The sequence below is a fragment of the Bos taurus genome, chromosome 1 (genome assembly GCF_002263795.3).
Source record: "Bos taurus isolate L1 Dominette 01449 registration number 42190680 breed Hereford chromosome 1, ARS-UCD2.0, whole genome shotgun sequence".
Lineage (NCBI taxonomy): Eukaryota > Metazoa > Chordata > Mammalia > Artiodactyla > Bovidae > Bos > Bos taurus.
Genome location: NC_037328.1, coordinates 110,138,199 through 110,165,473, shown reverse-complemented (window position 1 = coordinate 110,165,473; position 27,275 = coordinate 110,138,199). Strand labels below are relative to the sequence as shown.

General features: G+C 41.0%; 2 protein-coding genes across 6 annotated transcripts in view; one reads left to right on the top strand and one right to left on the bottom strand.

Annotated features, from left to right (window-relative positions):
* Window positions 1-27,275, bottom strand: part of VEPH1 (ventricular zone expressed PH domain containing 1) — a 276,866-nt gene that overhangs the window by 177,970 nt on the left and 71,621 nt on the right. For all 5 annotated transcript variants that reach the window (XM_059888800.1, XM_010801453.4, XM_005201776.5 and 2 more), the window contains exon 4: window positions 22,713-22,887. In XM_059888800.1, the coding sequence (XP_059744783.1) occupies window positions 22,713-22,887 (175 nt within the window). The remainder of the gene's footprint in view (window positions 1-22,712; window positions 22,888-27,275) is intronic.
* PTX3 (pentraxin 3) lies at window positions 1,212-7,277 on the top strand. Its single transcript, NM_001076259.2, is given in 3 exon segments — window positions 1,212-1,432; window positions 1,843-2,247; window positions 6,061-7,277. Coding segments are annotated over 3 exon segments (1,149 nt in total). The 5' UTR covers window positions 1,212-1,302; the 3' UTR covers window positions 6,675-7,277.

Sequence of the window (27,275 nt, the reverse complement as noted above, 5' to 3'; positions counted from 1 at the left end):
GTGTGTGTGTGTGTAGGGGGGCTCTAGATTCAGCTCATGGGCTCACTGACCAGTTTTTGGTTCCCTCTCTTTGGGTAGGTGGCATTGGTGGTAAAGAACCAGCCTGCCAATGAAAGAGACATAAGAAATGTGGGTTCAATCCCTGGGTCAGGAAGATCTCCTGGAGAAAGGCATGGCAACTCACTCCAGTATTCTTGCCTGGGAAATTCCATGGACAGAGGAGACTAGCGGGGCTGCAGTCTATAAGGTCACAAAGAGTTGGACATGACTGAAGCGACTTAGCACACTTGGCCTCTGGATATTGTCCTTACTTTATGGGGAACTTATTTGTACATTTAAAGTTTTTAATTATTATTCAAATGTAAACACATTTCTAGGGTTTTTTTTTTCAGCAGAATTTTCAACTTATATAGATCTCCATATACTGGCAGAAGCAGGAATCCCTAAATTTACTTTAAAAACATAATCTTTGACTCTGAGGCTAGTGAAATAAGATACCCACACAATAGATTATGAAAAGAAACACCCTAAAAATCAGTTTATTCCTTTCCCCCAACTCCTCCTTATTTTAGGTTTATTAGTTTTGCTGTGCTTCTCATTAAAAAGTATGTTTATAAAAGTATAGTTGTAACTCCAGAAGGATTAAAGATGGAATTCCTTGGAATGGATTTGGCTTCTAGAAGCATACAAATTCTTACTGTGTTGGTTTATCTTGAAATCAGAAAGTAACTTTCACATCTTAGACCTGTAAAACTGCACAAAGAAAAAGTGAAAAAATGTTTTCTATGAGTAAAGGGTTGTGAAATAATGAGAGCACACACAAAATGCTGGGATGATGCTCTTGCTTTCACACCTCTACGTCTGCTGAATCTATTCCCTAAATCTCTATTCCCCTAATCCCTCTCCTCTCCCTCTCATCCTTCAGTACTACCAATTCAAGTTACAACAACTAATCCCCAGGGGGAGACAGTCCTAGCCCTGTCTTCCCCCTTCCTTCCCCTCTAACCCTCCTCCGGTTAATCTGACTGTACTGTAAACCTTTGTGGTTTACTATTGTGCAACGTCCCCCACATCTCCTTCACCCTCCTTTCCCCCAGCCCTCCCCCCCAAATCTGGGGAACTCCCGTTAAGGCAGTGCCACTGGCATTACTCATTCATCCCCATTCAGACTTTCCCCAGCATTTATTAAGGGCTCTCAGCTCCTGCCTCTCACTCGCACTCTCCTCCGCTCCTTCTGCACTTTGAGAGCCTCTTGCCTCGTCCCCTCCCGACAGCGGTGGGAAGAACGTCGTCTCTCCAGCAATGCATATCTCTGTGATTCTGTTTTGTGCGCTCTGGTCTGCAGTGTCGGCGGAGAACTCAGATGATTATGAGCTCATGTATGTGAATTTGGACAACGAAATAGACAATGGACTCCATCCCACTGAGGACCGTAAGTTCATTTTTACTGTTTCTCTGCTAACCCTTAACTACATATCTACCTCCTTAGGTCTAAGTATTATACATATATTTTGTTGCCAATGCAATAAACAACAACAACGAAAAAAGAGTTTTGCAAAAGAGAAAAGCATGTCAGGAAAGGAGGTTTCATAAAGTTACTTCTCTCAGATACGTAATGGGTCGGATTGTATGAAATCGCCGGTATTCGCCTGTTTGGAGCTCCATGAACGGCAATTTCATCGAGTTCAACTTATAAACTTGCAAGGTTTTTGCAGGTTTCCTTAAAGGGAAGGGGGTACTGGGGACGGGCTGTCACTTGGCGACCTCGAGGGAGGTCGGCATTTCACAAAGAACACCCGAGGGAGGTTCAGGTCTGTAACGCGTGTATGTTCCCCGCTCTAGCCACGCCGTGCGACTGCAGTCGTGAGAACTCCGAGTGGGACAAGCTCTTCACCATGCTGGAGAACTCGCAGATGCGGGAGGGCATGCTGCTGCAGGCCACCGACGTCATGCTCCGGGGCGAGCTGCAGAAGCTGCAGGCCGAGCTGGGCCGGCTGGAGGGAAGCCTGCAGAAGCTGTGCGGGCCGGAGGCCCCCTCCGAGACCAGGCTGGCCCGGGCGCTGGACGACCTGCTGCAGGCGAGCCGCGATGCTGGCCGCCGGCTGGCGCGCCTGGAAGATGCTGGGGCGCTGCGACCGCAGGAGGAGGCGGGGCGGGCCCTGGGCGCGGTGCTGGAGGAGCTGCGGCGGACGCGGGCCGATCTCCGAGCTGTGCAGGGCTGGGCAGCCAGCCGCTGGCTGCCGGCAGGTAAGGACGCGGGGACTGGTGGGGATCCCTGCGCGGCTTCGTTTTCAAAGCGCGAGTTGCGGGAAACCGAGTAAGCCAACCAAGCCTCTAAGGGGAGGCTTTAGTGTGAGGAAACACACTGGCTCACACCCTTCTGTTTCAGCATGCGCGGGTCACAGAGCTCAGATACATCATAAAAGGCGGGAAAATTGCTTTCAAAAGTAGTCAGTCTTCAGTTGTGAGGAACCCAGAAGATAGCTGTGTAGGTAACCATCACAGTCTTGAAATAGACCTCAAGGGCCTCCAGACTGACACTTGATCGGACCAGGCGTTAGAGAAACTCTATTGGCCAGTTATAAGAGTGACTGCTCTCAATGTCCAGCTTCCCTCCGTTAGGGATTTCCACTTCTTCTAATTTTAGCCTGCCTCTGTCTTTAAGGGAGCTCTGGTTCCCCGCGCTATTTCAGGACCCAGCCTAATTTTAAGGAACGTTTTCCAGTCCCTGGGCTGGCCCCTTCTCCCTACCAGTTCCAAACAAGAGACTCGAGGTTGAATCTGATCTCCCAAGGCCCCCTGCCCTGAGCCCCCAGGGTCTGTGAAATGAGCTCCAGAGTGAGCTCCAAGGGTGTGAAGTTTGGAATAAACCAGCAGCTGAGGGATCCACAGTGGAACAGTCAGATGTAGGAGCTAGTTGGCATCCAGGCAGTACCTCCAGGGATGTGGAGGATCAGGGTGAAACAGAAGAGAGGCAGTTCAAACCAGATGCAACCTGTCAAAGTCCCAGGTGATACTAGTGAACTTCCAAACATATGTGGGCCCGAAACAATACATTTTAAAGATGCCTTAAGGAAATATAGAGAAGATTTGGAGCAAATAACACTCCTTTATAAAAAGTCAGAATTTCTAAGAAATGGTGCTATAACAATCATTTGTGGGTTATATTAGAAAACCCATGTTCTAGTTAAGAAAATATAACATACACTTTTCCCTGTTCATAAGCAACTTATGAACAGAAAACAATTACACCTTTTATGTCCAATAAAGCAACTCTTACTATATGGGGTAGGAGGTAGAATCAAGCATATGTGAGAGCATTTTTCATTTAAAATTGCAGATATGATACCAAAATACCAGTCTTTCCTAAATAATTGAGGACTGTTTATCAGTACAGAGCATGTTTTTTAAAGTAGGGCTTTAGAGGGGGGGAAATCATAAAATAAACATACAATAGATCCTTAGTATAAGTGACAGGACAAACTATAATTCTCTGGCAGTTTTAATGGATTAAATTTCTTGTCTTTTGCAAACCATGTAAAATCACTGCACATATCATGTACTGGGAAAACTGAAGAGTTATGCTAACTTTCACCTCCACCTCTGCATACCAGTTAGAGCAGAAGAAGGATGCATTTCTGAATTCAAAAGTGTTAATTCTTATTACATCCATTCATATATTTACCCACAGGCTTTGATTTTTCCTCTCTTGGTTTCCTGCCAGCTTGGCTCCTAAGGGATTCCTAATCATTCAGTTGTCAGCCTCTTAAGAACCTGGTTTTAATTTTGTTTGGTCTTTGATAATATAATCAGAAAAAACCTATTAGTTAAAAGCCATTTCATGCGAGAGTTTCTGACATTTTAAAGACATATCAAGGGTCTCAATCACCGACCCCCAAAAGAAGCCACAGAAAAAACTTGCCAACATGCAGTTCTACTCATTGAACTTACATAACCAATGCAGCCTAGAGGGGAAGCTGGGTCTCTGAGAGGCAATCAAGGAAGGCTTTGGAATGCAATCCTGACTGACAGGGCTGATTTAAACAGGAAATCAGTTAATTAGATTGCAGTAGGCGCTCTCTCTGAACACTGTTTTACTGAAACATTAGACAATATCTAAAATGCCCAAGCATATGGTGATCTTTTGTTCCATGATCTTTGTTGGATTTAAATAACAGCTAGAAAAGTATGCATCTACCAATCTCATTTTCAAAAAGAATCAAGCCTCATTAAAAATTGATTTTAAAAAATCTTTAGAAATTCAAATTATTCAGGGAAAAAGTTAATACCAAAGTATGGCAGGACCAATTTTGTGCTTTAGTGTGATGGTTACTTTTATAGGATTTTCTGAACCTCAATATCTTCTTTGACTATTTCAAAAGGATAAGGTCCATCTGCTTAATTTTTCTGGGTTGGAGCCCACCTTTCAGCCCCTTGTAGACGGTTAACTTAGTTTACCACACTTCAAATGGACATTTGGTTCCTGCAAGTCTTATTTACCCCTTAGTCTTCAAATGCTCTGGGAATTTGCTTTTTAAAGCTATCTTATGGTAAATCTTCCTTAAAAGGTTGTTATAAAGTGAATACTTAGCTCTAATTTTTGTTGTTGTTTAGTCGCTAAGTCATGTCCAACTCTTTTGTGACCCCATGGACTGTAGACCACCAGGCTTCTCTGTCCATTAGATTTTCCGGGCAAGAATATACTGGACTGGGTTGCCATTTCCTTTTCCAAGCCCTAACTTAGATTTTTAAAAAATTCTTTCATTGGTCTTTTATATGTATATATTTGAGTTCAGCACAAGGCAGAGCTCACTTATTAAAGCTTTTAGCATATTATTTCCCAGAGACACTTGAAAGGTCTTCACTTCAGCATCTTTAGCTCCCTTACAGGCCATGTGACCTGGAGATGGACAGAGGTGGGAGCTCCCACCCCTCAAGTTTGAAAGTCTGCTTCTAAGTGTGTATTAGTGGAAATATGTCCTCCATCCGGCCCCTTGGAAGAATTCACTCTTCCTTAAAGATTTTCTGTTAGGGCTTACATAGTACTTGTAAGCATTTGGACAAAGAATTTTTAAGCATATCTTTGGTCTACAAAGTATTCCCTGGTGGCTCAGAGGGTAAAGTGTTTGCTTGCAATGTGGGAGACCTGGGTTCGATCCCTGGGTTGGGAAGATCTCCTGGAGAAGGAAATGACAACCCACTCCACTACTCTTGCCTGGAAAATTCCGTGAATGGAGGAGCCTGGTAGGCTACAGTCCATGGGATCACAAAGAGTGGACATGACTGACCAACTTTTCTCACTCTTGGTCTACAAAGTTCTTCTCAAATGTTACATACTTGTTGCTTACAGACTTGCAGAATTTAGAAGGAGAAGGGAAGAGCCTTTGACAGATAACTGTTAAGCCTGGAGAGACTGTAGGGCTCATCAAAAGCTATACAGCTTGCTAGTAGTAAAACAAACTGAATTCCAGTTCTTTTAGCCAAATCCAGAGGTTCTTCTACCACTAAGAGGCAGTGCAGTGTGCTGGTTAGGGTTATGGCTCCTGCAGCCAGAATTGTTGTTGTTGTTCAGCTGCTAAGTCATGTCCATCTCTTTGCGACCCCATGGACTGCAGCACACTGGACTTCCCTGTCATTCATTGTCTCCCAGAGTTTGCTCAAACTCATGTCCATTGAGTCAATGATGCCATCCAACCATCTCATCCACTGTCACTCCCTTCACCCTCTGTCCTCAACCTTTCCCAGCATCAGGGTCTTTTCCAGTGAGTCAGGGCTTAGCATCAGGTGGCCAAGTACCCAAGTTCAAACCCAGTTTCACTATTTCTCTGTGTGCCTTCTTTTCCATTTAAATGCTTCCCTTAATGAGACAGTTGGATTTCCTTATTCCTGTTTTCTTTGTACTATAGAGATTACACTTGGGCCCCTCAAGTCATAACATATTGCTGCATGTAGTTTTCAGTTGTAGTCATTAAAAGGCCCATCCTAAAATACCTAACTGCCAGAATCATTTCAAAATGAATTTGTATTTTCTCTCATATTCTTACTTTCTTGCCACTCTAGGTTGTGAAACAGCCATTTTATTCCCCATGCGTTCCAAGAAGATTTTTGCAAGCGTGCATCCGGTGACACCAATGAAACTCGAGACTTTCAGTGCCTGCATTTGGGTCAAAGCCACAGAAGTATTAAACAAAACAGTCCTGTTTTCTTATGGCACAAAGAGGAATCCATATGAGATCCAGCTGTACCTCAGCTATCGGTCCATAATGCTTGTGGTGGGTGGAGAGGAAAACAGACTGGTCGCTGATGCTGTGATTTCCCTAGGAACGTGGACCCATCTGTGCAGCACCTGGGATTCAAAGAAAGGGCACATGGCCTTGTGGGTAAATGGTGACTCGGTGGCCACTGCTGTTGATATGGCCACAGGTCATGTTGTTCCTGAGGGGGGAATCCTGCAGATTGGGCAAGAAAAGAACGGCTGCTGCGTGGGTGGTGGCTTTGATGAAACATTAGCCTTCTCTGGCAGACTCACAGGCTTCAATATCTGGGATGGTGTTCTCAGTAACGAAGAGATAAGAGAGGCCGGAGGAGCAGAGTCCTGTCACATCCGGGGCAATGTGGTTGGGTGGGGAGTCACAGAGATTCAGCCCCACGGAGGAGCACAGTATGTTTATTAAGGGCTGTGAAACTCTACTTGAAGCCAAAGAAATAAACTCGCATCTTAAACATATGCCAGTTGGGAAGGTCTAAAAACCTGAATGCATATTAAGAACACTTGAGATTAATGAAGGAGAGAGTTGAGATCAATCTTTATTTATCTTGGCAAAATACTGAGTAAACAGTTGAAAGGGAGACTGGAGAAGGCTTTTGGGGATATTGTTACTAGATTTTATGCCATGGTGCTTTCAGATTAATGCTATGTCTTTGTCAGATAAACTCTCCAATAATTAAAAAGGACTGTATGAATGAACAGAAGGACAATTGTTTTACTTTTCTTTGGTTAATTTCATTTTGGCCAGAGATGAATTTTACATTGGAAGAATAATAAAATTTGTTGTCCATTGTTCATTGGTATAGGCCTTATTATGAAAAAATGATGATAAAACATATTTATACTACAATGTGACTTAACAAATACAAATGTAGTTTATGTGTTATAATCAAATGTCATTTTTTTGAGGAGATAGTTATATAAGTTATATTGTAAAATGGTTTTGTATTAATTTTATTAAGACTATTTTTGTAAAGCTTTACTGTAAATAAAATATTTTATAAAACTAGTCCATGTCATCTAAGTATATATTTAAAATGTCTGGAAGCAAATCCACACTTCTCATTTTTTTATCTAAAGCAAACACTAGTTTTCAGATGCTAACCTACTATGTGAATAGTAATGGTTAGTATTGTTAGAGGTGCTTCCCCGGTGGCTCAGTGGTAAAGAATATGCCTGCAGTGCAGGAGACTTGGGTTTGATTCCTGGGTTGGAAGATCCCCTGGGGAAGGAAATGGCAACCCACTCCAATACTCTTGCCTGGGAAATCCCATGGACTGAGGAGCCTGGCGGGCTACAGTTCATGGGGGTCACAAAAGAATTGGACACAACAAAACAACAACAATATTGTTAGAAACAAACTATAGAATTGTTTTAAGCATTGGCTTTCTATAAGTCATAAGCAAGAAAGATGATCATAGCTAAGTCAATTCATCTCTCTGGGTTTTAGTTTTCTCAGCTGAGAAATCAAGGAATTGAAGAAATGATCCCTTCCAACTTGATAATGCTGTGAACATACACAACTTTCTGTCCCATGTATACATGGAAAGAAAGTATGAATTATCAAAATTCTCAGATTCACATGATGCCTGCAAGAGATGACTGAGGATTCTTATTGGGGTTGTTATTTAGTCACTAAGCTTGACTGACTCTTTGGTGACCCCAGTGACTGTAGCCCACCAGGCTTCTCTGTCCATGAGATTTCCCAGGCAAGAATACTGGAATAGACTGCTACTTCCTTCTCCAAGGGATCTTCCCCACTCAGGGACTGAACCCGAGTTTCCTGCATTGGCAGGTGGATTCTTTACCACTGAGCCACCTGGGATGCACAGGACTATTATAAGGGAGATCTAAAAATGTGGAAAAGAAACAATGACTTCTGCCCTTAACACATATCCCATTCTCTTACTTATGCATAAAGGAGAGGACAGTCAAGGCCCGTCATCCTGTAGATGGGGATGTAACTCCCTACCACACTAATGTTCTCCTCCTGTGGAGGCCATGCAAGGGCTGATAGTGCAACATCTCAAAGCCATTTCTGAACATCAGTAGGAAATGTAGTAGAACCATGGTGATGATGTGTCTGCCTAAAGATAGGGCCTGAACAGCCACAAGTCATCTCCTGTTCATGAGGTTTGGAGAAGAGAACCAATAGTAATTAGCAAACCACATTTTGTAATGAACTAGCCTGGTCCTTGGGCTTCTCTGGGGGCTCAGTGGTAAGGAATCTGCCTGCCAATGCAGAAGACGATCCCCTGCAGAATGGCAACCCACTCCAGTATTCATGCCTGGGAAATCCCGTGGACAGAGCAGTGTGGTGGGCTATATAGTCTATGGGGTTGCAAAAGAGTTGGACATGACTTAGAAACTAAAACAGCCTAGACCTTAGGCTACTTAACTCTGGAATTTCTCAGTAAAAGGAGGGGGTTGAACATGTAGTATCTTTTAGCAGTGAAATTCTATAAATCTAGGAATCTTTGCGGAGAAGGTAATGGCACCCCACTCCAGTACTCTTGCCTGGAAAATCCCATGGACGGAGGAGCCTGGTGGGCTGCAGTCCACGGGGTCGCTAAGAGTCGGACACGACTGAGCGACTTCACTTTCACTATTCACTTTCATGCATTGGAGAAGGAAATGGCAACCCACTCCAGTGTCCTTGCCTGGAGAATCCCAGGGACAGGGGAGCCTGGTGGGCTGCCGTCTCTGGGGTCGCACAGAGTCGGACACGACTGAAGCGACTTAGCAGCAGCAGCAGCAGCAGGAATCTTTGAAGATATTCAAGGTATTTGCATAGCTTCACACTTCTTGTGAGACTCACAAAACCAAGCTGAAATGTCTCAAAGAAAATCATTCCCAAGTTTGTGGTCACAAGTCAGTCTCAGAGCCTTGGAGACTACATATTTCAAGATTTCAGGCACAATGGTCATATGCAAGTCCCTGATTAGCCACTGTCTATATGATTCCAAATGTTAGAGGAGGCAATACTTGACCAAGCCTTCAGCAGAGAGTTAGGCATGCTTGCAATTCCTTTCCACATTGGAAAGAGACCCTAAATGATGCCGGCCAAGAGGTATGCAAACTCATATGCTGTTAAGTTAAATGTAAGGGAACTTTAAAATTTTTAACAGGAATAACATGTTGAAGGCAGAGAAGAAACAAACTGGAAAAAAATAAGCAACCACTGGGTTACAAAAGTAGAAATTTCATCTACACTCAATCTGAGTAAGTATTTTAAAGACTTCCAATTGTTCCCTCTATCTATTTTCCCTCTTTTACCTAAGAAACAGAATTCTGATTTTTTAATGGTATGTATGGCCACTTGGAGTAAAGTTTTAATTTTCCAATATCAAGTGCAAAACTAGACGTGGTCAAATGACTAAATTCTGGCTGATGGTGAAATACTGAATGTGATTCCCTATCTCTTCCTCTATTAAAGGGAATTGATTGATTAGAATATGGTAGAAATGGCTAGAATTTCAGCAAACATCTTAGATTTAGCACAACAATATAGAATAAGCTTAGGTCTTTAATATTATGATCCTGTCTTGACAGCCCTAGGCTGCCTGTCCCTGTACTTCTGGTACAAAAAAAAAAAAAAAAAATACACATATACTTTTATCTTCTTCAGTCCACTATTGGTTGATCACTTAATCTAATCCTGATCCAGTGGAGCAATTTTTCTTTTTAATAAAGAAGACCAAGCACTTTATTCCTTCAAAATACTGATAGACTACCTGTACAAAATACATTTTACAAATTTCAGGAAGCTGGCTAACTTTTTATTTACACTAATAGTATTTAATGAATTTTAGAATACACAGTGTCAAGAAAAGGAGGAAGTAAGAAATGCATGAAACTGAGATAAAATATCTAAAAAGAAATATCAGCATGCTGGCTTAGTCTAGCACATTGGCAAAGAGTCACTCACCAGGATGGTTACTGAGGGCATCTTACTATAGCACAGTAAAAGAATCATGCACGTCATTCAAAGAAAAATATGTGTATAATTAATACATAATACATTAAAAGAGTCGGACATGACTGAGCGACTGAACTGAACTGAACATTACACTTACAAAATATAAAACATTGTGTGTGTATGCTAGAGTGACCAACTGTCCTGGTTTGCCTAGGAGCAACCCAGTTTTAGTACTGAGAGTCCCAGGAAATCTTTCAGTTCCAGGCAAACTGTCACAGTTTGCCATTCTGCCACTCTAGTACATACATATGTACAGCAGTAGAGCAATATTTTTGCAAAGATAGTAACTTACAGGATAGAGTTGATATATTTTCCTTGTCTGTTGCAATGTGAGTCGGCTTAAAAAATTTTTTAACTGGAGGATAATTGCTTTACAATGTTGCATTGGTTTCTGCTGTACAACAATAAGAATCAGGTATAAGTGTATATATACCTCTTCCCTCCCATCCCAGCCCCCATCCCGTCCCTCTAGGTCATCACAGAGCAGCAGACTGGGCTCCCTGTGTTGTCCAGCAGCCTCCCATTAGCTGTTTATTTTACACACAGTAGTGTATGAACATCAATGCTACTCTAGGTTTGTCCCACCGTCTCCTTTCCCTCTGTTTCCACAAGACAGTCCTCCACATCTGCATCTCTACTCCTGCTCTGCAAATAAGACCATCCATGCCATTCTTTTAGATTTCATATATATATATATATATATATATATATATACACACACATTAATAGGAGAAGGCAATGGCACCCCACTCCAGTACTCTTGGCTGGAAAATCCCATGGATGGAGGAGACTGGAAGGCTGCAGTCCATGGGGTCGTTGAGGGTTGGACACAACTGAGCGACTTCACTTTCACTTTTCACTTTCATGCACTGGAGAAGGAAATGGCAACCCACTCCAGTGTTCTTGCCTGGAGAATCCCAGGGACGGGGGAGCCTGGTGGGCTGCCGTCTATGGGGTCACACAGAGTCGGACACGACTTAAGTGACTTAGTAGTAGTAGTATATGCATTAATATACTATTTTTGTTTTTCTCTGACTTACTTCACTCTGTATAACATGCTCTAGGTTCATCCACCTCATTTGAACTGACTCAAATTCATTCCTTTTTATGGCTTGGTAACATTTTATACAACATATATTTCATATATTGTATATTGTGGACAATTTGTACCACAACTTCTTTATCCATTCATCTCTCAGTGGACATCTAGGTTGCTTCCAGGTCCTGGTTATTGTAAATAGTGCTGCAATGAGCATTAGGGTACACGTGTCTTTTTGAATTATGGTTTTCTCAGGTATATGCCCAGTAGTGGAATTGCCAGATCATATGATAGTTTTATTCCTAGTTTTTAAAGGAATCTTCATACCGTTCTCCATAGTGACTGTATCAGTTTATATTCCCACCAACAGTACAAGAGGGTTCCCTTTTCTCCATATCCTCTTTAGCATTTATTGTTTGTAGATTTTTTGATGCTGGCCATTCTGACCGGTGTGTGGTGATACCTCATTGTGGTTTCCATTTGCATTTCTCTAATAAGTAGTGATGTTGAGCATCTCTTCATGTGTTTTTTGGCCATCTGTGTATCTTCTCTGAAGCAATGTCTGTTCAGGTCCTCTGCACATTTTTTGACTGGCTTGTTTTCTGATATCAAGTTGCATGAGCTGCTTGTATGTTTTGGAGATTACTCCTTTGTCAGTTGCTTCATTTGAAATTATTTTCTTCCATTCTGAGGGTTGTCTTTTTACCTTGTTTACAGTTTCCTTTGATATGCATGAGTTGGCTTGTAATCAAGTATTAATTCCTTAAAATATATCCAGAACAGTTGACTATTAAGTATACATTACAGAATCTTAGAGCTAGGTATTTATTATACTCAATTAACTTCACCTAAATAAACAGATTATCAAACAAAGAAGAAATTATCATTGATTTTTATTTCATCTCTTGTTAAATTTTATATTAGAAAGCTCTTTGAGAAGCTAACTAAGGCCAAATGTTTCTAGAGCTGTATTGTAGCCACTAAGAAATAGCACTCAAAAAGTTAAAAATCTTGGTCAAAGTAATTGTGTGTGTTCACTTATATATTCCTTGATTCAGTGAACTTGAAAACTCAGATTGATGATCCTTGTATTCTGTTTTATAAATCCAGAGTATAGAAGAAAGCTTCCTGGGCTTGGGGTCAAGAACACAGCATTCAGATCCTAGCATTATCATTCACTAACTAGATGATGTAGGCCTGCCAATTGATCTTTATGAGTCTCAAGTCAGCCAAGAAATTGGGGATAACAGCACTTGCCTAACTTGCTGAAGGGGTATAATAAAAATAAAATAACGAGAGATAATGTATCTAAAAATGTTTTATAAACCCTGAAATAATTTTTGAAATGAAATAGTTACCATAAAAATGTTTTTCCAAGTTGTTCCCAGTGGATTTAACAGAAAATAAGTGAACAAAAATACAAACAAACAAAGATTCCTTTCCATTGTGGGTAAGTTACTCTCAGAGCTTGGCCCATGGATGTTCATAACTGTGTAGGCTTTATTCTACTTTACAGCAACATCTGCTGGTGAAGTTAGGAAGGTGCAAACTCTGACATGCATCAGGTCTAAGACCTGGTTAACAATTCAGAAAACATTCTTTTCTGATTCAAGATGTTTCTCTATTTCTTGATCTACATTTGTACTGATTTTTATAGCATAAAATTTAATATTTCCTTATATGTATTAATGTGCAGGTTGAATATTCTTAATGAGAATTACTTTAGTAGCCTGTTTTCTACAATATTTGATTAATACAGTTTTTTCCTCAACAAGCTGTAATGCAGTGAACTTAAAACCTTTTCCTTGAAAAATAACTGCATCATGAATTTTTAATGGCTAAGCATCTCCCCAGAGATTACAGAACTCCACAAATGATTATGAATTTGCCTTTAATTTTTTAATATGGGCCTGGTATATGACAGACAGTGATGACAATAACAATGATAATGATTATGATGATGGGAATAAAAAGAAGAATCTTGGTAGCCACTGATGAACTGCGTGCCAGGCACTGGGCAAAGCATAATGGCTCTATCTATGTAAGGCTCACACCCACCCTATATGGTACATATTATTACTGCTACAGTAAATGGGAGGTCAATTTTCTATCTCCATTTTTCTGAGACAGCTTACCAATCAGTGGTTTGAATCTGGTCTCACATTGAGAAAGAAATAAGGTGAATTTATCATAATTAACTGGACAGTCTTTTCCAAGCTATTGCCAAGAAGTCGGAAAGGAATTTGGACTCTTGCTGAGACAAGAGTATATTTCTTTCCAAAGACTTTCGACTTAAGTTTCAAATCGTTTGAGGTCATCTCTGATTAGTGCCAGAGGACTATGTGAAACACATATGGACAGAGAGCCAAAATTCCTTATTCCGACCTCTGATTCAGAAATGCAGAGGCAAGGACGCCACTGCCCACCTTTAGTTTTGATAGTAGTGGTATGCATTTCCTTACAGACTTCCAAATCAAAATTTGGGAAGGGTTTCCCTCTAGGCTCTCAAATAATCTGTTAGAGTTGAGATACCCTTATTTCAGGGGTCACCAATTATATTGTCTGCTTCCTAGGTGAAAGATATGCTAATTCATGCTGCACTAAGCATTTATTGTGCTTTCATATTCCAACACTGGACAGGTTTAACAAAGCATCTTCACATGGCAAAGAACAAGTTTTAAGAATTATTCATGACTTTTGAAAAACAAATCTTCCACTCTGAAAAGGTTCTGATATTATAAAATATTAAATTACCTTATATGATTTAAGCAGAAAACATGTTTTTAATAATCACCCAAGGGATATCCTTATCTTATTATTAATTCAGTGGGAGAAGCATTCAACATTTCCCCATTAAGTATGATTTCAGTTGTAGGTTTTTGTAGATATCCTTTATTAGATTAAGGATATTTCCTTCTATTGCTAGTTTGCTGAGAGGTATTTTTTTTTTTTTTTATCATAAACAGACTTGGAATTTTACAAAAGGAGAGTGTGTGTATATGTGTGTGTGTTAAGTCACTTCAGTCATGTCTGACTCTTTGCAACCCTATAGACTGTAGCCCATCAGGTTCCTCTGACCATGGGATTCTCCAGCCAAGAATACTGGAGTGGGTTGTCATGCCCTCCTCCAGGGGATCTTTCCAATCTAGGAATGGAACCCGAGTCCCTTATGTCTCCTGCATTGGCAGGTGGGTTCTTCACCTTAGCACCACCTGGGAAGCCTATATATATATATTTCTTAACTATAACCTTAATTATATATAATAATAATTATATCCATATTATATCCTCTTAATCAGTGTCAGAAAGCTCTCCAAAATGCTTAGGTTGCATTCTCCTGGGATAATTTAACTTTTATAAAGTGAAGATCACAATAGTTCCTCCCTCATAAGCTGTTAGGAGAATTATGTTAAAAGACTAGTACCATGTACAGAACTATGGATGGAAGTTCATGACATTGTACAGGAGGCAGGGATCAAGACCATTCCCAAGAAAAAGAAGTGCAAAAAGGCAAAACAGTTGTCTGAGGAGGGCTTACAAATAGCTGTGAAAAGAAGAGAAGCAAAAAGCAAAGGAGAAAAGGAAAGATATACCCATTTGAATGCAAAGTTCCAAAGAATAGCAAGGAGAGATAAGAAAGCCTTCCTCAGTGATCAATGCAAAGAAATAGAGGAAAACAATTGAATGAGAAAGACTAGAGACCTCTTCAAGAAAATCAGAGATACCAAGGGGGGAACACTTCATGCAAAGATGGGCACAATAAAGGAGAGAAATGGTATGGACCTAACAGAAGTAGAAGATATTAAGAAGAGGTGGCAAGAATACACAGAAGAACTGTACAAAAAAGATCTTCATGACCCAGATAATCACGATGGTGTGATCACTCACCTAGAGCCAGACATCCTGGAATGTGAAGTCAAGTGGGTCTTAGAAAGCACCACTACAAACAAAGCTAGTGGAGGTGATGGAATTCCAGTTGAGCTATTTCAAATTCTAAAAGATGATGCTGTGAAAGTGCTGCACTCAACATGCCAGCAAATTTGGAAAACTCAGCAGTGGCCACAGGACTGGAAAAGGTCAGTTTTCATTCCAATCCCAAAGAAAGGCAATACCAAAGAACGCTCAAATTACTGCACAATTGCACTCATCTCACACACTAGTAATGTTCAAAATTCTCCAAGCCAGGCTTCAACAATATGTAAATCATGAAATTCCAGATGTTCAAGCTGGATTTAGAAAAGGCAGAGAAACCAGAGACCAAATTGCCAACATCCGTTGGATCATGAAAAAGCAAGAGAGTTCCAGAAAAACATCTACTTCTGCTTTATTGACTATTCTACATCCTTTGACTGTATGGATCACAACAAACTTTGGAAAATTCAAGAGATGGGAATACCAGACCACCTGATCTGCCTCCTGTATGCAGGTCAAGAAGCAACAGTTAGAACTGGACATGGAACAATGGACAACAGACTGGTTTCAAATTGGGAAAGGAGTACATCAAGGCTGTATATTGTCACCCTGCTTATTTAACTTCTATGCAGAGTACATCATGAGAAATGCTGGACTAGATGAAGCACAAGCTGCAATCAAGATTGCTGGGAAAAATATCAATAACCTCAGATATGCAGATGACATCACTCTTATGGCAGAAAGCAAAGAAGAACTGAAGAGCCTCTTGATGAAAGCAAAAGAGGAGAGTGAAAAAGATGGCTTAAAACTCAACATTCAGAGAACTAAGATCACGGCATCCGGTCCTATCACTCCATGGCAAATAAGTAGGGAAACAGTGGAAACAATGACAGACTTTATTTTTTTTTTAATTTCAAAATCACTGCAGATGGTGACTGCAGCCATGAAATTAAAAGATGCTTACTCCTTGGAAGTAATGCTATGACCAATCTAGACAGCATATTAAAAACCAGAGACATTACTTTGCCAACAAAGGTCCATCTAGTCAAGGCTATGGTTTTTCCAGTAGTCATGTATGGATGTGAGAGGAAATAAGGAAATAAGTCCTGAATATTCATTGGAAGGACTGATGCTGAAGCTGAAGCTCCAATTCTTTGGCTACCTGATGCAAAGAACTGACTCATTTGAAAGACCCTGATGTTGGGAAAGATTGAAGGCAGGAGGAGAAGGGGGTGACAGAAGATGAGACAGTTGGATGGCATCACCGACTCAATGGACACGAGTTTGAGTAAACTCCGGGAGTTGGTGATGGACAGGGAGGCCTCATGTGCTGCAGTCCACGGGGTTGCAGAGTCGGACATGACTGAGTGACTGAACTGAACCAAACCGGGTACAGAGCAAGAACTCAACGAATGTTAAGAATTCTTTATGCATTGCTAGAACTGTTTTCCTAAAATTTTTATTTATGATATGTGCATCTATGTTCATAACTAAGATGAGTCTATATTTTTCTTTCCTATATTGTCTTTTGGTATTTATATCACTGCTAAATCTGCCTTATTTCCTTGTGGCTTGGCTGGTAAATAATCTACTTGCAATACGAGAGACCTGGGTATGATCTCTGGGTTGGGAAAATCCCCTGGAGAAGGGAAAGGCTACCCACTCCAGTATCCTGGCCTGGAGAATTCCACAGACTGTACAGTCCATGGGGTCGAAAAAAGTCTGACCTGACTGAGCGACTTTCACTTTCATGCCTGCCTTATAAAATTAGTTGGAGAATGTACTTCTTTTTCAATTATATGAAAAAGTTTAGATAAGACTGTAATCACTTATTTCAAATTTGTTCTAATTTGCATATAGTACTAAATGTAGTAGCCTTCTTCTTCTTTTTTTTTTTTTTTGGTGGGCTGACTTAAAAATGCTGACAGAATTATTTGATACAGGGACATTCAGGTTTTCTATCTCCTTAGCTCTCAAGCACAAATAAAGAAAACATTCTGGTCATGCTTTTAATCCTCTCTCCAAGAAGGACTTTTACAATTTCTTTTTCACTGGGAGAATTCAAAGAACACAAAACAGACAAACAGATCTAAGGAATTTAAATAAAGGAATTCGTAGTTATATTTAATGTAAAAGTAAACAGTATAACTTATATACAATCATTAATAATGGGAAATAGCAAAAAACTGGCTTGGAACTAGCCTTCAGGGATAAATATTTAAGCCCATCTGACAGTCTCTTATGATTGATTTGGGCTTCCCTTGTGGCTCAGATGGTAAAGAATCGCCTGCAAAGCAGGAGACCCTGGTTCGATCCCTGGGTTGGAAAGATGCCCTTGAGAAGGGAACGCCTACCCACTCCAGTATTCTTGCCTGGAGAATTCCATGGACAGAGGAGCCTGGTGGGCTACCGTCCATGGGGTCACAAAGAGTTCGACACAACTAGGCAACTAACAGTCATGTCCAACTCTTTGAGACCTCATGGACCTCCAGGCTCTTCTGTCCATGGAATTCTCCAGGCAAGAATACTAGCTGCATTGGATGTACCTTTTCAATAGTGTTTTAAAAAGAAGGTAGAATCGTTCTGTTCATAAAATTTACAGACAGCAAGAACTTTGGAAGAATTGCAGATATATTGAAATGAAAGGATCATTATCAGTTAGATCTTGGCATGCCAAAGCAATGAACTGAATCTCTTAAGATGTATAAAGGAATAAAGATAAACATTTATATAAGGCTTGCTGCTGCTAAGTCACTTCAGTTGTGTCTGATGCTTTGTGATACTATGGACTGTAGCCCACCAGGCTCCTCTGTCATGGGATTCTCTAGGCAAGAATATTGGAATGGGTTGCCATGCCCTTCTCCAGGGATCTTCCCAATCCAGGAATATAAGGCTTCAGTTCAGTTTAGTTCAGTCGCTTGCCCAGCATTAATTTACAACACTGTTAGCAACAGTGGACTTGGGGGTTATCTACTCCCCATCCATGTGGTTCTGCTGCAGTTTATTATGAACTCCTGCTCTGAGGGTGGCTCACGACCCAAGTCCAGCCAGTTGAAGTATGATATGCCCCTGCAACAAAGATGGATTGGTTCAGAAATGGGCATGTGGCCCATGTCAGGTCAAACAGAGATATGGAATTTTTTTCTTAACTGGTATTCATGATAATGTGAGTGGAAGACAGAGAGGTCCATTACATGAAACATGAAAGTGAAAGCAATCCACAGGAAGCAGAACTGAGTAATGACTTTGGGGATCACATTTGAGTCCTGAATCAAGCCATATGGGAAGTCTGATATACTAATGCATTTTTTTTAGTCATGCGTGCCAATAAGGGACTCCTCCTCCTCCTTCTCTTCCTCTTTTTCATCATCAAACTATTTATACTTGGGCTTCTGTTACTTAAAATATAACTAATTGGTAAGTGGGATAATAATAGGACTTTGGTTAAAGAATTCTTGTGGGAATTAAATGACTTAATTGGTATAAAATGCTTAGTTCAGCATTTGGCATAAAGGGAGCATGAAATAAATTCTAGCCACTGTAGTTATTACTGCTATTACAATTATTATTGTTATCACTGAATGGATGACAATTGGTAGGAATTCAGGCACTTCCTGGGTAACTGAATTTTATAATTCCAGTCTTATAAAAACTCAGATCAAATCAAACAACTAACACTTTAGCATTTTCTGCATAAGTATAAAAATGGGAGAATAAGGATTAGGATAATATAAATCAAGGAGGAAGATCTAAAGGGGAGAAAACTAAGAAATGTCAATGTTTAGCAGGGTATACATACACAGATTTGCAAAGCAGGAAACTTACTATTCAAAGACACCAAGATCCCTTCTGTTTCGCAACTCAAAGTCTGATAGGTTTGTGTGAGTGACTGCAGTATCTTACAGACACATCAGTCCTAAAAAACTAACCCTGAAATATTCAGTCCCAACCTTTCATAGGTTAAATTATCATTTATTTTATGATGGTTTGCATAGTGCCGGATCAAATCAACTAAATCATTTGTTTATTTCAAATACTTGCAGTGAACTCAGAAAGTGTATTTTGTGTTTCAAAAGATTTCTTTGTCATTGAAAGTGCATTTCAAAAAAATTAAAAAAACAAATACATGAGCTAAGTTCTTGGCTGCTACAGAGAGACAATTTAATGTTTTTCCATCATAAATCAGTTACTTGCAAGTCTAACTACCATGATTTTAAAATGTGTGGCATGTATAAGTGTTTGTAATTCCTATAAAATCTGTACCAAATATGTAGCCAAGGTGATAAAAAAAGCATAATTGCCTTCCTGGACTTCTAGCAAATTTAAGATCATGTATAAAGAGAAATTAGCAATTCATTCTTGTAGCTGAAGAAAATGAGACGTGAATAATATGTACTAGTGATATCAATAAGTCTTCAGAAGGGAGTACAGGTAGAGTGATAAATTTCCACTGTCACGGCTGGGGTTTAGGCAGACGCATCTGGCAGACCACTAGGCTGGCTGGTCAGATGTCTGGGGCTAGGGGTGGATACTAAGAATTCTTCTTGGGAATGTCTGGTACATTAGTCCATGGTGGGCCATAGGTATTTTGAGAACTGGAGGATTAATGTGTTACTAGCCTGACTGTACAAAAAAGATCTTTGTGACCCAGATAAGCACAATGCTGTGATCACTCACCTAGAGCCAGACATCCTGGAATGTGAAGTCAAGTGGGCCTTAGAAAGCATCACTACGAACAAAGCTAGTGGAGGTGATGGAATTCCAGTTGAGCTATTTCAAATCCTGAAAGATGATGCTGTGAAAGTGCTGCACTCAATATGCCAGCAAATTTTAAAAACTCAGCAGTGGCCACAGGACTGGAAAAGGTCAGTTTTCATTCCAATCCCAAAGAAAGGCAATGCCAGAGAATGCTCAAACCACCACACAATTGCACTCATCTCACACGCTAGTAAAGTAATGATCAAAATTCTCCAAGCCAGGCTTCAGCAATACATGAACCATGAACTTCCTGATGTTCAAGCTGGTTGTAGAAAAGGCAGAGGAACCAGAGATCAAATTGCTAACATCTGCTGGATCATGGAAAAAGCAAGAGAGTTCCAGAAAAACATCTATTTCTGCTTTATTGACTATGCCAAAGCCTTTGACTGTGTGGATCACAATAAACTGTGGAAAATTCTGAAAGAAATGGGAATACCAGACCACCTGACCTGCCTCTTGAGAAACCTATATGCAGGTCAGGAAGCAACAGTTAGAACTGGACATGGAACAACAGACTGGTTCCAAATAGGAAAAGGAGTTCGTCAAGGCTGTATATCGTCACCCTGCTTATTTAACTTATATGCAGAGTACATCATGAGAAACGCTGGGCTGGAAGAAGCACAAGCTGGAATCAAGAATGCCAGGAGATATCTCAATAATCTCAGATATGCAGATGACACCACCCTTATGGCAGAAAGTGAAGAGGAACTAAAAAGCTTCTTGATGAAAGTGAAAGAGGAGAGTGAAAAAGTTGGCTTAAAGCTCAACATTCAGAAAACGAAGATCATGGCATCTGGTCCCATCACTTCATGGGAAATAGATGGGGACACAGTGGAAACAGTATCAGACTTTATTTTTGGGGGCTCCAAAATCACTGCAGATGGTGACTGCAGCCATGAAATTAAAAGACGCTTACTCCTTGGAAGGAAAGTTATGACCAACCTAGATAGCCTATTGAAAAGCAGAGACATTACTTTGCCAACAAAGGTCCGTCTTGTCAAGGCTATGGTTTTTCCAGTGGTCATGTATGGATGTGAGAGTTGGACTGTGAAGAAAGCTGAGCGCCAAAGAATTGATGCTTTTGAACTGTGGTTTTAGAGAAGAGTCTTGAGAATCCCTTGGATTCAAGGAGAATCCAACCAGTCCATTCTAAAGGAGACCAGTTCTGGGTGTTCATTGGAAGGACTGATGCTGAGGCTGAAACTTCAATACTTTGGCCACCTCATGTGAAGAGTTGACTCATTGAAAAAGACTCTGATGCCTGGAGGCATTGGGGGCAGGAGGAGAAGGGGATGAGAGAGGATATGATGGCTGGATGGCATCACCAACTCGATGGACATAAGTTGGGTAAACTCCAGGAGTTGGTGATGGACAGAGAGGCCTGGTGTGCTGCGATTCATGGGGTCGCAAAGAGTCGGACACGACTGAGCGACTGAACTGAACTGAGCCTGACTCTTGGGCGAATAGTTGAGCCTAGGGGAGAGAGAAAGAATTTTAGATAAAATGGAACAACATATTTTACTGAAAACTCAGTGTCATACTTTGACGCTGGGAGCCAAGCAACCTTTCTCTGGCTCTCCACCAAAACGTAACACCAAGGAGAAAGACAGGTGTTCTTCCCATCCTGCATCCTGGCCCATGCTACCACAGTGGACTGAGGACTAGTGGCTTCTGAAATTTCAGGGGTAGTAGCAGTACAAAGAGACAGAGGTTTCCATCCCAGGCAGTGAAGAATGGGGTCATGTCCATTCCTGGGATCTTCATGGTAATAGCCACAGAGTTTGGTGGGCTCAGGGTGGTACACATGGACATCACCACACTCTGCTGTACCAAGAAGAGAATACTGGGGACTTTCAGAAATACTTGCTGTGAGAGCACTTTCCAAAAAGTTGATGCTCCACTTGAGCATGTGGGGCATGTGGCAATCAAAGCTGGGCCAAGATACTCAAGGACTTCAGACATTTGAGGCTGGGGATATTTGAGTCCATATCAAATAATACCAAATATTGTTCTTTGATCCCAAACCACACAAAAGAAAGAAGTTTCTGAGAGATCTAAAACCAAAGGAAAAGCCACAAGAGAAGAGAATATTCTGACTGGACTAGCTTGATCTCTTTCATTCAAATATGAAAGCATTAACAGAGATGTCCTGATCTGATGCTCCATGATAGTATTTAATACAATTACAAATCAGTTCCAAATCATGTTCACATTTAAGAAGTCTTTACACATTCTCTGGTGTATTTCATTTGGCATTTCATACTTTTGGAAAACTTCAGATGATGAGCTTTTCCATCTGCCACTGAGAGCAGTGGAACACAGTCCACTCAGTACAGACAGGTTCTGCACAGTTGGTAGTCGGACAAGATGACCAGAGGCACAGAAAACACCATCTCCAAATGAGACCCATAGAGTTGGAAAGAAGCACAAAGAAGGGCCTCCCTGGTGGCTCAGCTGGTAAAGAATCTGCCTGCAATGCAGGAGACCCAGGTTCAATCCCTGGGTCAGGAAGATCCCCTGGAGAATGGAATGGCATACAACTCATCTAAGGAGTTTAAAGAATTCACCTGCCTGGTGAAGAGACCCAGACTCACCCAATTCAAGTAACCTTAAATCCAGACACCTAGCAGCAAAGCAGAGAATGCAATGTACCTCTCAATACTTAAGTCTCACTTCCCACAAACCATAGCTGTTTTATGAAAATACTTTAAAACGACTCCTAAAACACACCCCCAGGCTCAGCCTTTACACCATACCTTGGAGTATGCTCTTTACTATAACCTCGGTGTGATCAGCCAGGAGGTCCGCCTTGGTAATTGCAGCCAGGGACAGGTAGTTGGACATATTCCTGCACAGTTCCTTGTTGCCTCTGTGGAGGAATTTCACTGCAATGGGGATGGCTAATGCCATCACAGGGGGGCGGTTGTAATTCTGAGGAAATACAAGAAATCAACAAATAATAAGTGGCTTGTTCTTCATTCATTTATTCATTCATTCAAAAAATATTTATTGAACTAAGCTCCCAGAGAACAGCTGTGAAAATACAGGGCCCACTTTATCTTCCTTGTATTTGGGAATTCATGCAACTCTTGTTCTAGTTAGAGAGACTTAGAGGCAAATAGGCACTTAATAGCATAGGCTAATGAAGGTCATGGTAAGGAAAGTGGAGAGAAATAAGGAAGCAAAAAAGGAGCTTAGCCCAGTCTCAAGAGATTGTCAAGGAAGACTTCCTGGAGAAGGTGAATCTTCACTGAGACCTGCTGGATGAGTAACAGATGCCTGGGGAATAGCAAGACAAAAGAGTAGAAAAAAGTAGACAAAAGAAAAGAGTAGACCAAAGGAAAAGCGTGTGAGAAGGCAGAGAGATGGGAGAACTTGTGCATCTGCTGCTGCTGCTAAGTCGCTTCAGTCGTGTCTGACTCTGTGCGACCCCATAGACGGCAGCCCACCAGGCTCCCGAGTCCCTGGGATTCTCCAGGCAAGAACACTGGAGTGGGTTGCCATTTCCTTCTCCAATGCATGAAAATGAAAAGTGAAAGTAAAGTCGCTCAGTTGTGTCCGACCCTCAGCGACCCCATGGACTGCAGCCTTCCAAGCTCCATGGAAGTTTGCCAGGCAAGAGTACTGGAGTGGGGTGCCATTGCCTTCTCCTGTGCATCTGGGGAACTGTAAATAGTTCAGAATGGATGATATGGGGTACAGCTGGGAAAACTGGGATAGAAGATGAAAGAGGGGACTGGAAAGGTAAACAGGGGTATGATTATGAAAGGTCTGGCACCATGCTAAGGAGTTTGGAATTGATCCTTAGGATAATCAGAAATCAATGATGAGAGGAATAACTCAGATTTATACTTGAGAAAAATCCAAGGAATGTTGAATAAGTTGCTACCTGACTGCATCTTAAAATCTAAAGTTTCAGCTAATGAAATTAAAAAGAAAAAAGATGAATGAACATAAGACTAAACTGAATGTAAGGCTAAAAACTAAAGGTATTCTGGATCCTGAAATAATTCTCTTTTTTATGTACTTTGTAATAGAATATTGATGTCCTTACATATAAAATAGTGCTATCAGCACTCAATTACCTAATCAGGGAATAATATTTGGAAAATACAAATTGTTTTCTTGCAAATGAATAGTATGCCTTCCTTGCCATTAATTATTCTGACAATCAACCCCACTCCTTAGGCTAAGTCTAAAGCAAAAGTTGCACAAGTGCACAATGTGTTCGACTTTACATTATTATATTAGAAATAAAAAAGTAGTTTTTCTCTAACTGTTCATGTGGAAAGTGCTTCTTTCTACCCATCGATTATCCCCTTCTAATACCTCCTACAATTCTAGGTTTGTGATAGGTGTTCAATCAACATTTGTGAAGTTGAATAACTAATGAAGAAAATGCAAAACTATAGTGATCGTTGTGATGGGGAATGCAATGTGGTGGGAGGAAGGAAGGTGAAGGGGTGGGAAAGGGCCTGCTGGCCCCCATCCTCTCACTTGGGTCACCAAGGCCAGCGATGGCCTCCCAGTGACGTCCATCTTCAGGGCTAGCTGATTGGGCAGGTGAGCTGTTACATACTCCTTAGCAGCAGGACTTCCTCAGACACCTCCCAGGTACTTCTCTAATGAAGGCAATTATACCCTTAGTTTCACGGGTGGTCAAATGACTCAGGCACTGACCAACCAGAGAATCATATTTCCAAGTGGTAAGTTCAGGGATGGACAAGTTACCCAACTATAATGGGGGAGCTATTCAAGGGCCCTGTGAAAGAGATTCTTTCTCTCTTCTGATGTATTCAAAGTGCTGGGAATGGATCAAGAGTAGCTATCATTTTGTGACCTCAGTAGCAGAGAATCTGTATGAGATATGAGGCAACACGGATCTGAGACAAGAGAAATCTGGTGACATCATTTGAGCCCAAGTGTCAGTCTGTGCCTGAGGCCAGTTCTATCCCTAAATGTTTCTAAATGAGCTAATAAGCCTCTTGTGCATAAGTTTTTTTTCCTTCCCAGTTCCTAGAAACAAAAATATAATAGACTTGATAAATCCTTAATCCATTCTTGTAGTTCTACCCATTTTTTAGATTCAAGAATCAGTCTGACTCTTGAGCAGAAAAAAACAGGCATTTAACAACCTAAGCTGATGTCCCACCATGAAGTGAGTCATGATGGAATCTCTGACCCAATTCCTTGGTGACAAATCACGTGTTTATATAGCAGATCCACTCAGTAGGTCTCTGTCCTATTCTTCCGAGGGTTCCTAACATCATCTAACTATCAGAACCAGGGACTGCAGTCAGACTTCTCTCGGACCAGGCTTTATCAAGAGTGTCTCCCCTCCTGGTAATTTGATTAGGCCTGATTAGACTGGGCCATTCCTGGTGTGTGACGAGCTGTGAGGGATCCCTGAGAGGCTGGCTGCTCCATGACCTTCAGCATTACAAGTCTGCATGTGTGCTTGGGTAGGTCTTACAGAACTGTTTGCATCCACTGAGGGAAACTCACACTGAGGGATTTCCAAAAGGCTGGTGCATGATCAGGTATGCCAGTTTACTCTCTCACAGTGAATCTTTCCAGGTCAGGCCCTTTCACATCACCAAGACATCAGGAGCCAGATTACTAACCAGAATGTTCACTCATGGGCAGAAGAGCTGATCAGAACAAAGGAATACCTTATGGGCCATTTCATCTAGGCCAGGTCCTGCTCTATAGCCAAATCCCCATCTCTGGTGACTGGAACTTTCTTGTCTATCAGATTCAGTTTCTACTAGCGCCACCCCTTTGACAGTACTAGGTAAATGTGCCAAAATAACAACCCTATACTGAGCATCCTCTTTTTGTTGACACACTCTTCAGACATGTGGTGTTAGGAGAGTCAATTAATTTGTCCATTTCCTCCATTATAATCATATTCTATGCCTGCTCCCTTGTGTGCATGTATGCTCAGTCATGTTTGACTCTTTGCAGCCCTAAGGACTGTCACCCGCCAGGCTCCGGCTCCTTTGCCCACGGAATTCTCCAAGCAAGAATAGTGGAGTGGGTTGCTATTTTCTCCTCCAGGGGACCTTCCCAACCCAAGGATCAAACCTGCGTCTCCTGCATTGGCGGTGGATTCTTTACCACTGACCTGCTCCCCAGAGGTTACATTTATTCAATAAGTTGGAACCCTGAGTATGTCCCAAACCTCTCTGTTTCACCTATCAATTTCTTGGGTTGCCCCAATATCTCCATGGTGTGTAGGTTTTTGCAACTTGACCTCTGACGTATCTTTGTCCCTGTCAAGGCTACCAAAGCCCCAGTTTTGAGAGTGGAACACAATCACACAATTCGCAAAGTTTTCCAACAAAGAATATCTTGCTCAAGGTTATTTTATCTTCTCTGAGTCTTTAGCCAAGAACAACTTGCAGCTAGAGAAGTATATGCCTTCCATGAGAGGAAAATATCTCCAAGCATATTTACCTGTAGCTTTCTGAGAATCCAGGATGGAGGTATTGGAAGTAGAACTCAAGTGTTTCCTACTAATCGTGAACAGAGATAAGCATACTAAAAGATCATTGTAAAATTATATTCATAACTAATAACTAATGCTTTTAAACCTTGGGAATGAGCTAACACTTTCCAGCAACAATGAAAGAAAAGTCTGTCTTAACCATTTTGATCATATTTTTTTTTTACAACAATTCTAGATGTCCTAGAGAAAAATAGTGGGTAGCTATTAAAGTCTTTGAAGTGTGGTTCCAAGTGAAAATTGTTAAAAATTTTAAAATGTATAATGTCATTATTAAAAAAATAAAACTCTAACATACTCAATTTTTCTGTTTTCCTCCCCCATATGTCATGTGGAAATCTCTCAAATGACAAGAGAAGTGAAACATTAAGCAAAGAGCAAGTAGTTCATATATACACCAAAGAATTGCCACCAATGGCTCTCAATCTCTAAACAGCATCTAGATAGTTCCTAGTGTTTCAAGAGTTATGGGTACTACTGACAGCAACAGGATACGAGTTAAGGGCTAGGAGGCCAAGATGAGGCTGGGCAAGTACACACACCCTCCTTCCAATGCTTGAGCTTTGCTCTCAAGTTAAGCAAAAGGATTTGCTAATGCAGTAGATCTCAGGTCCCTGAAATAACTTTATCTCCAGGATTATCTGGATTCCAGGAATGCTAATGGTATACATTCAAAGAAAGCCCCCATGATTGCTCATACAATCAAACTACTTTAACACCAACTGTTAATGCCAGAGCTTATGCTAGATCTTGCCCTTCCATGCAGATGTGAGCACAAATGGCATCTGTATCTTCTTACAGACAGTTCAGT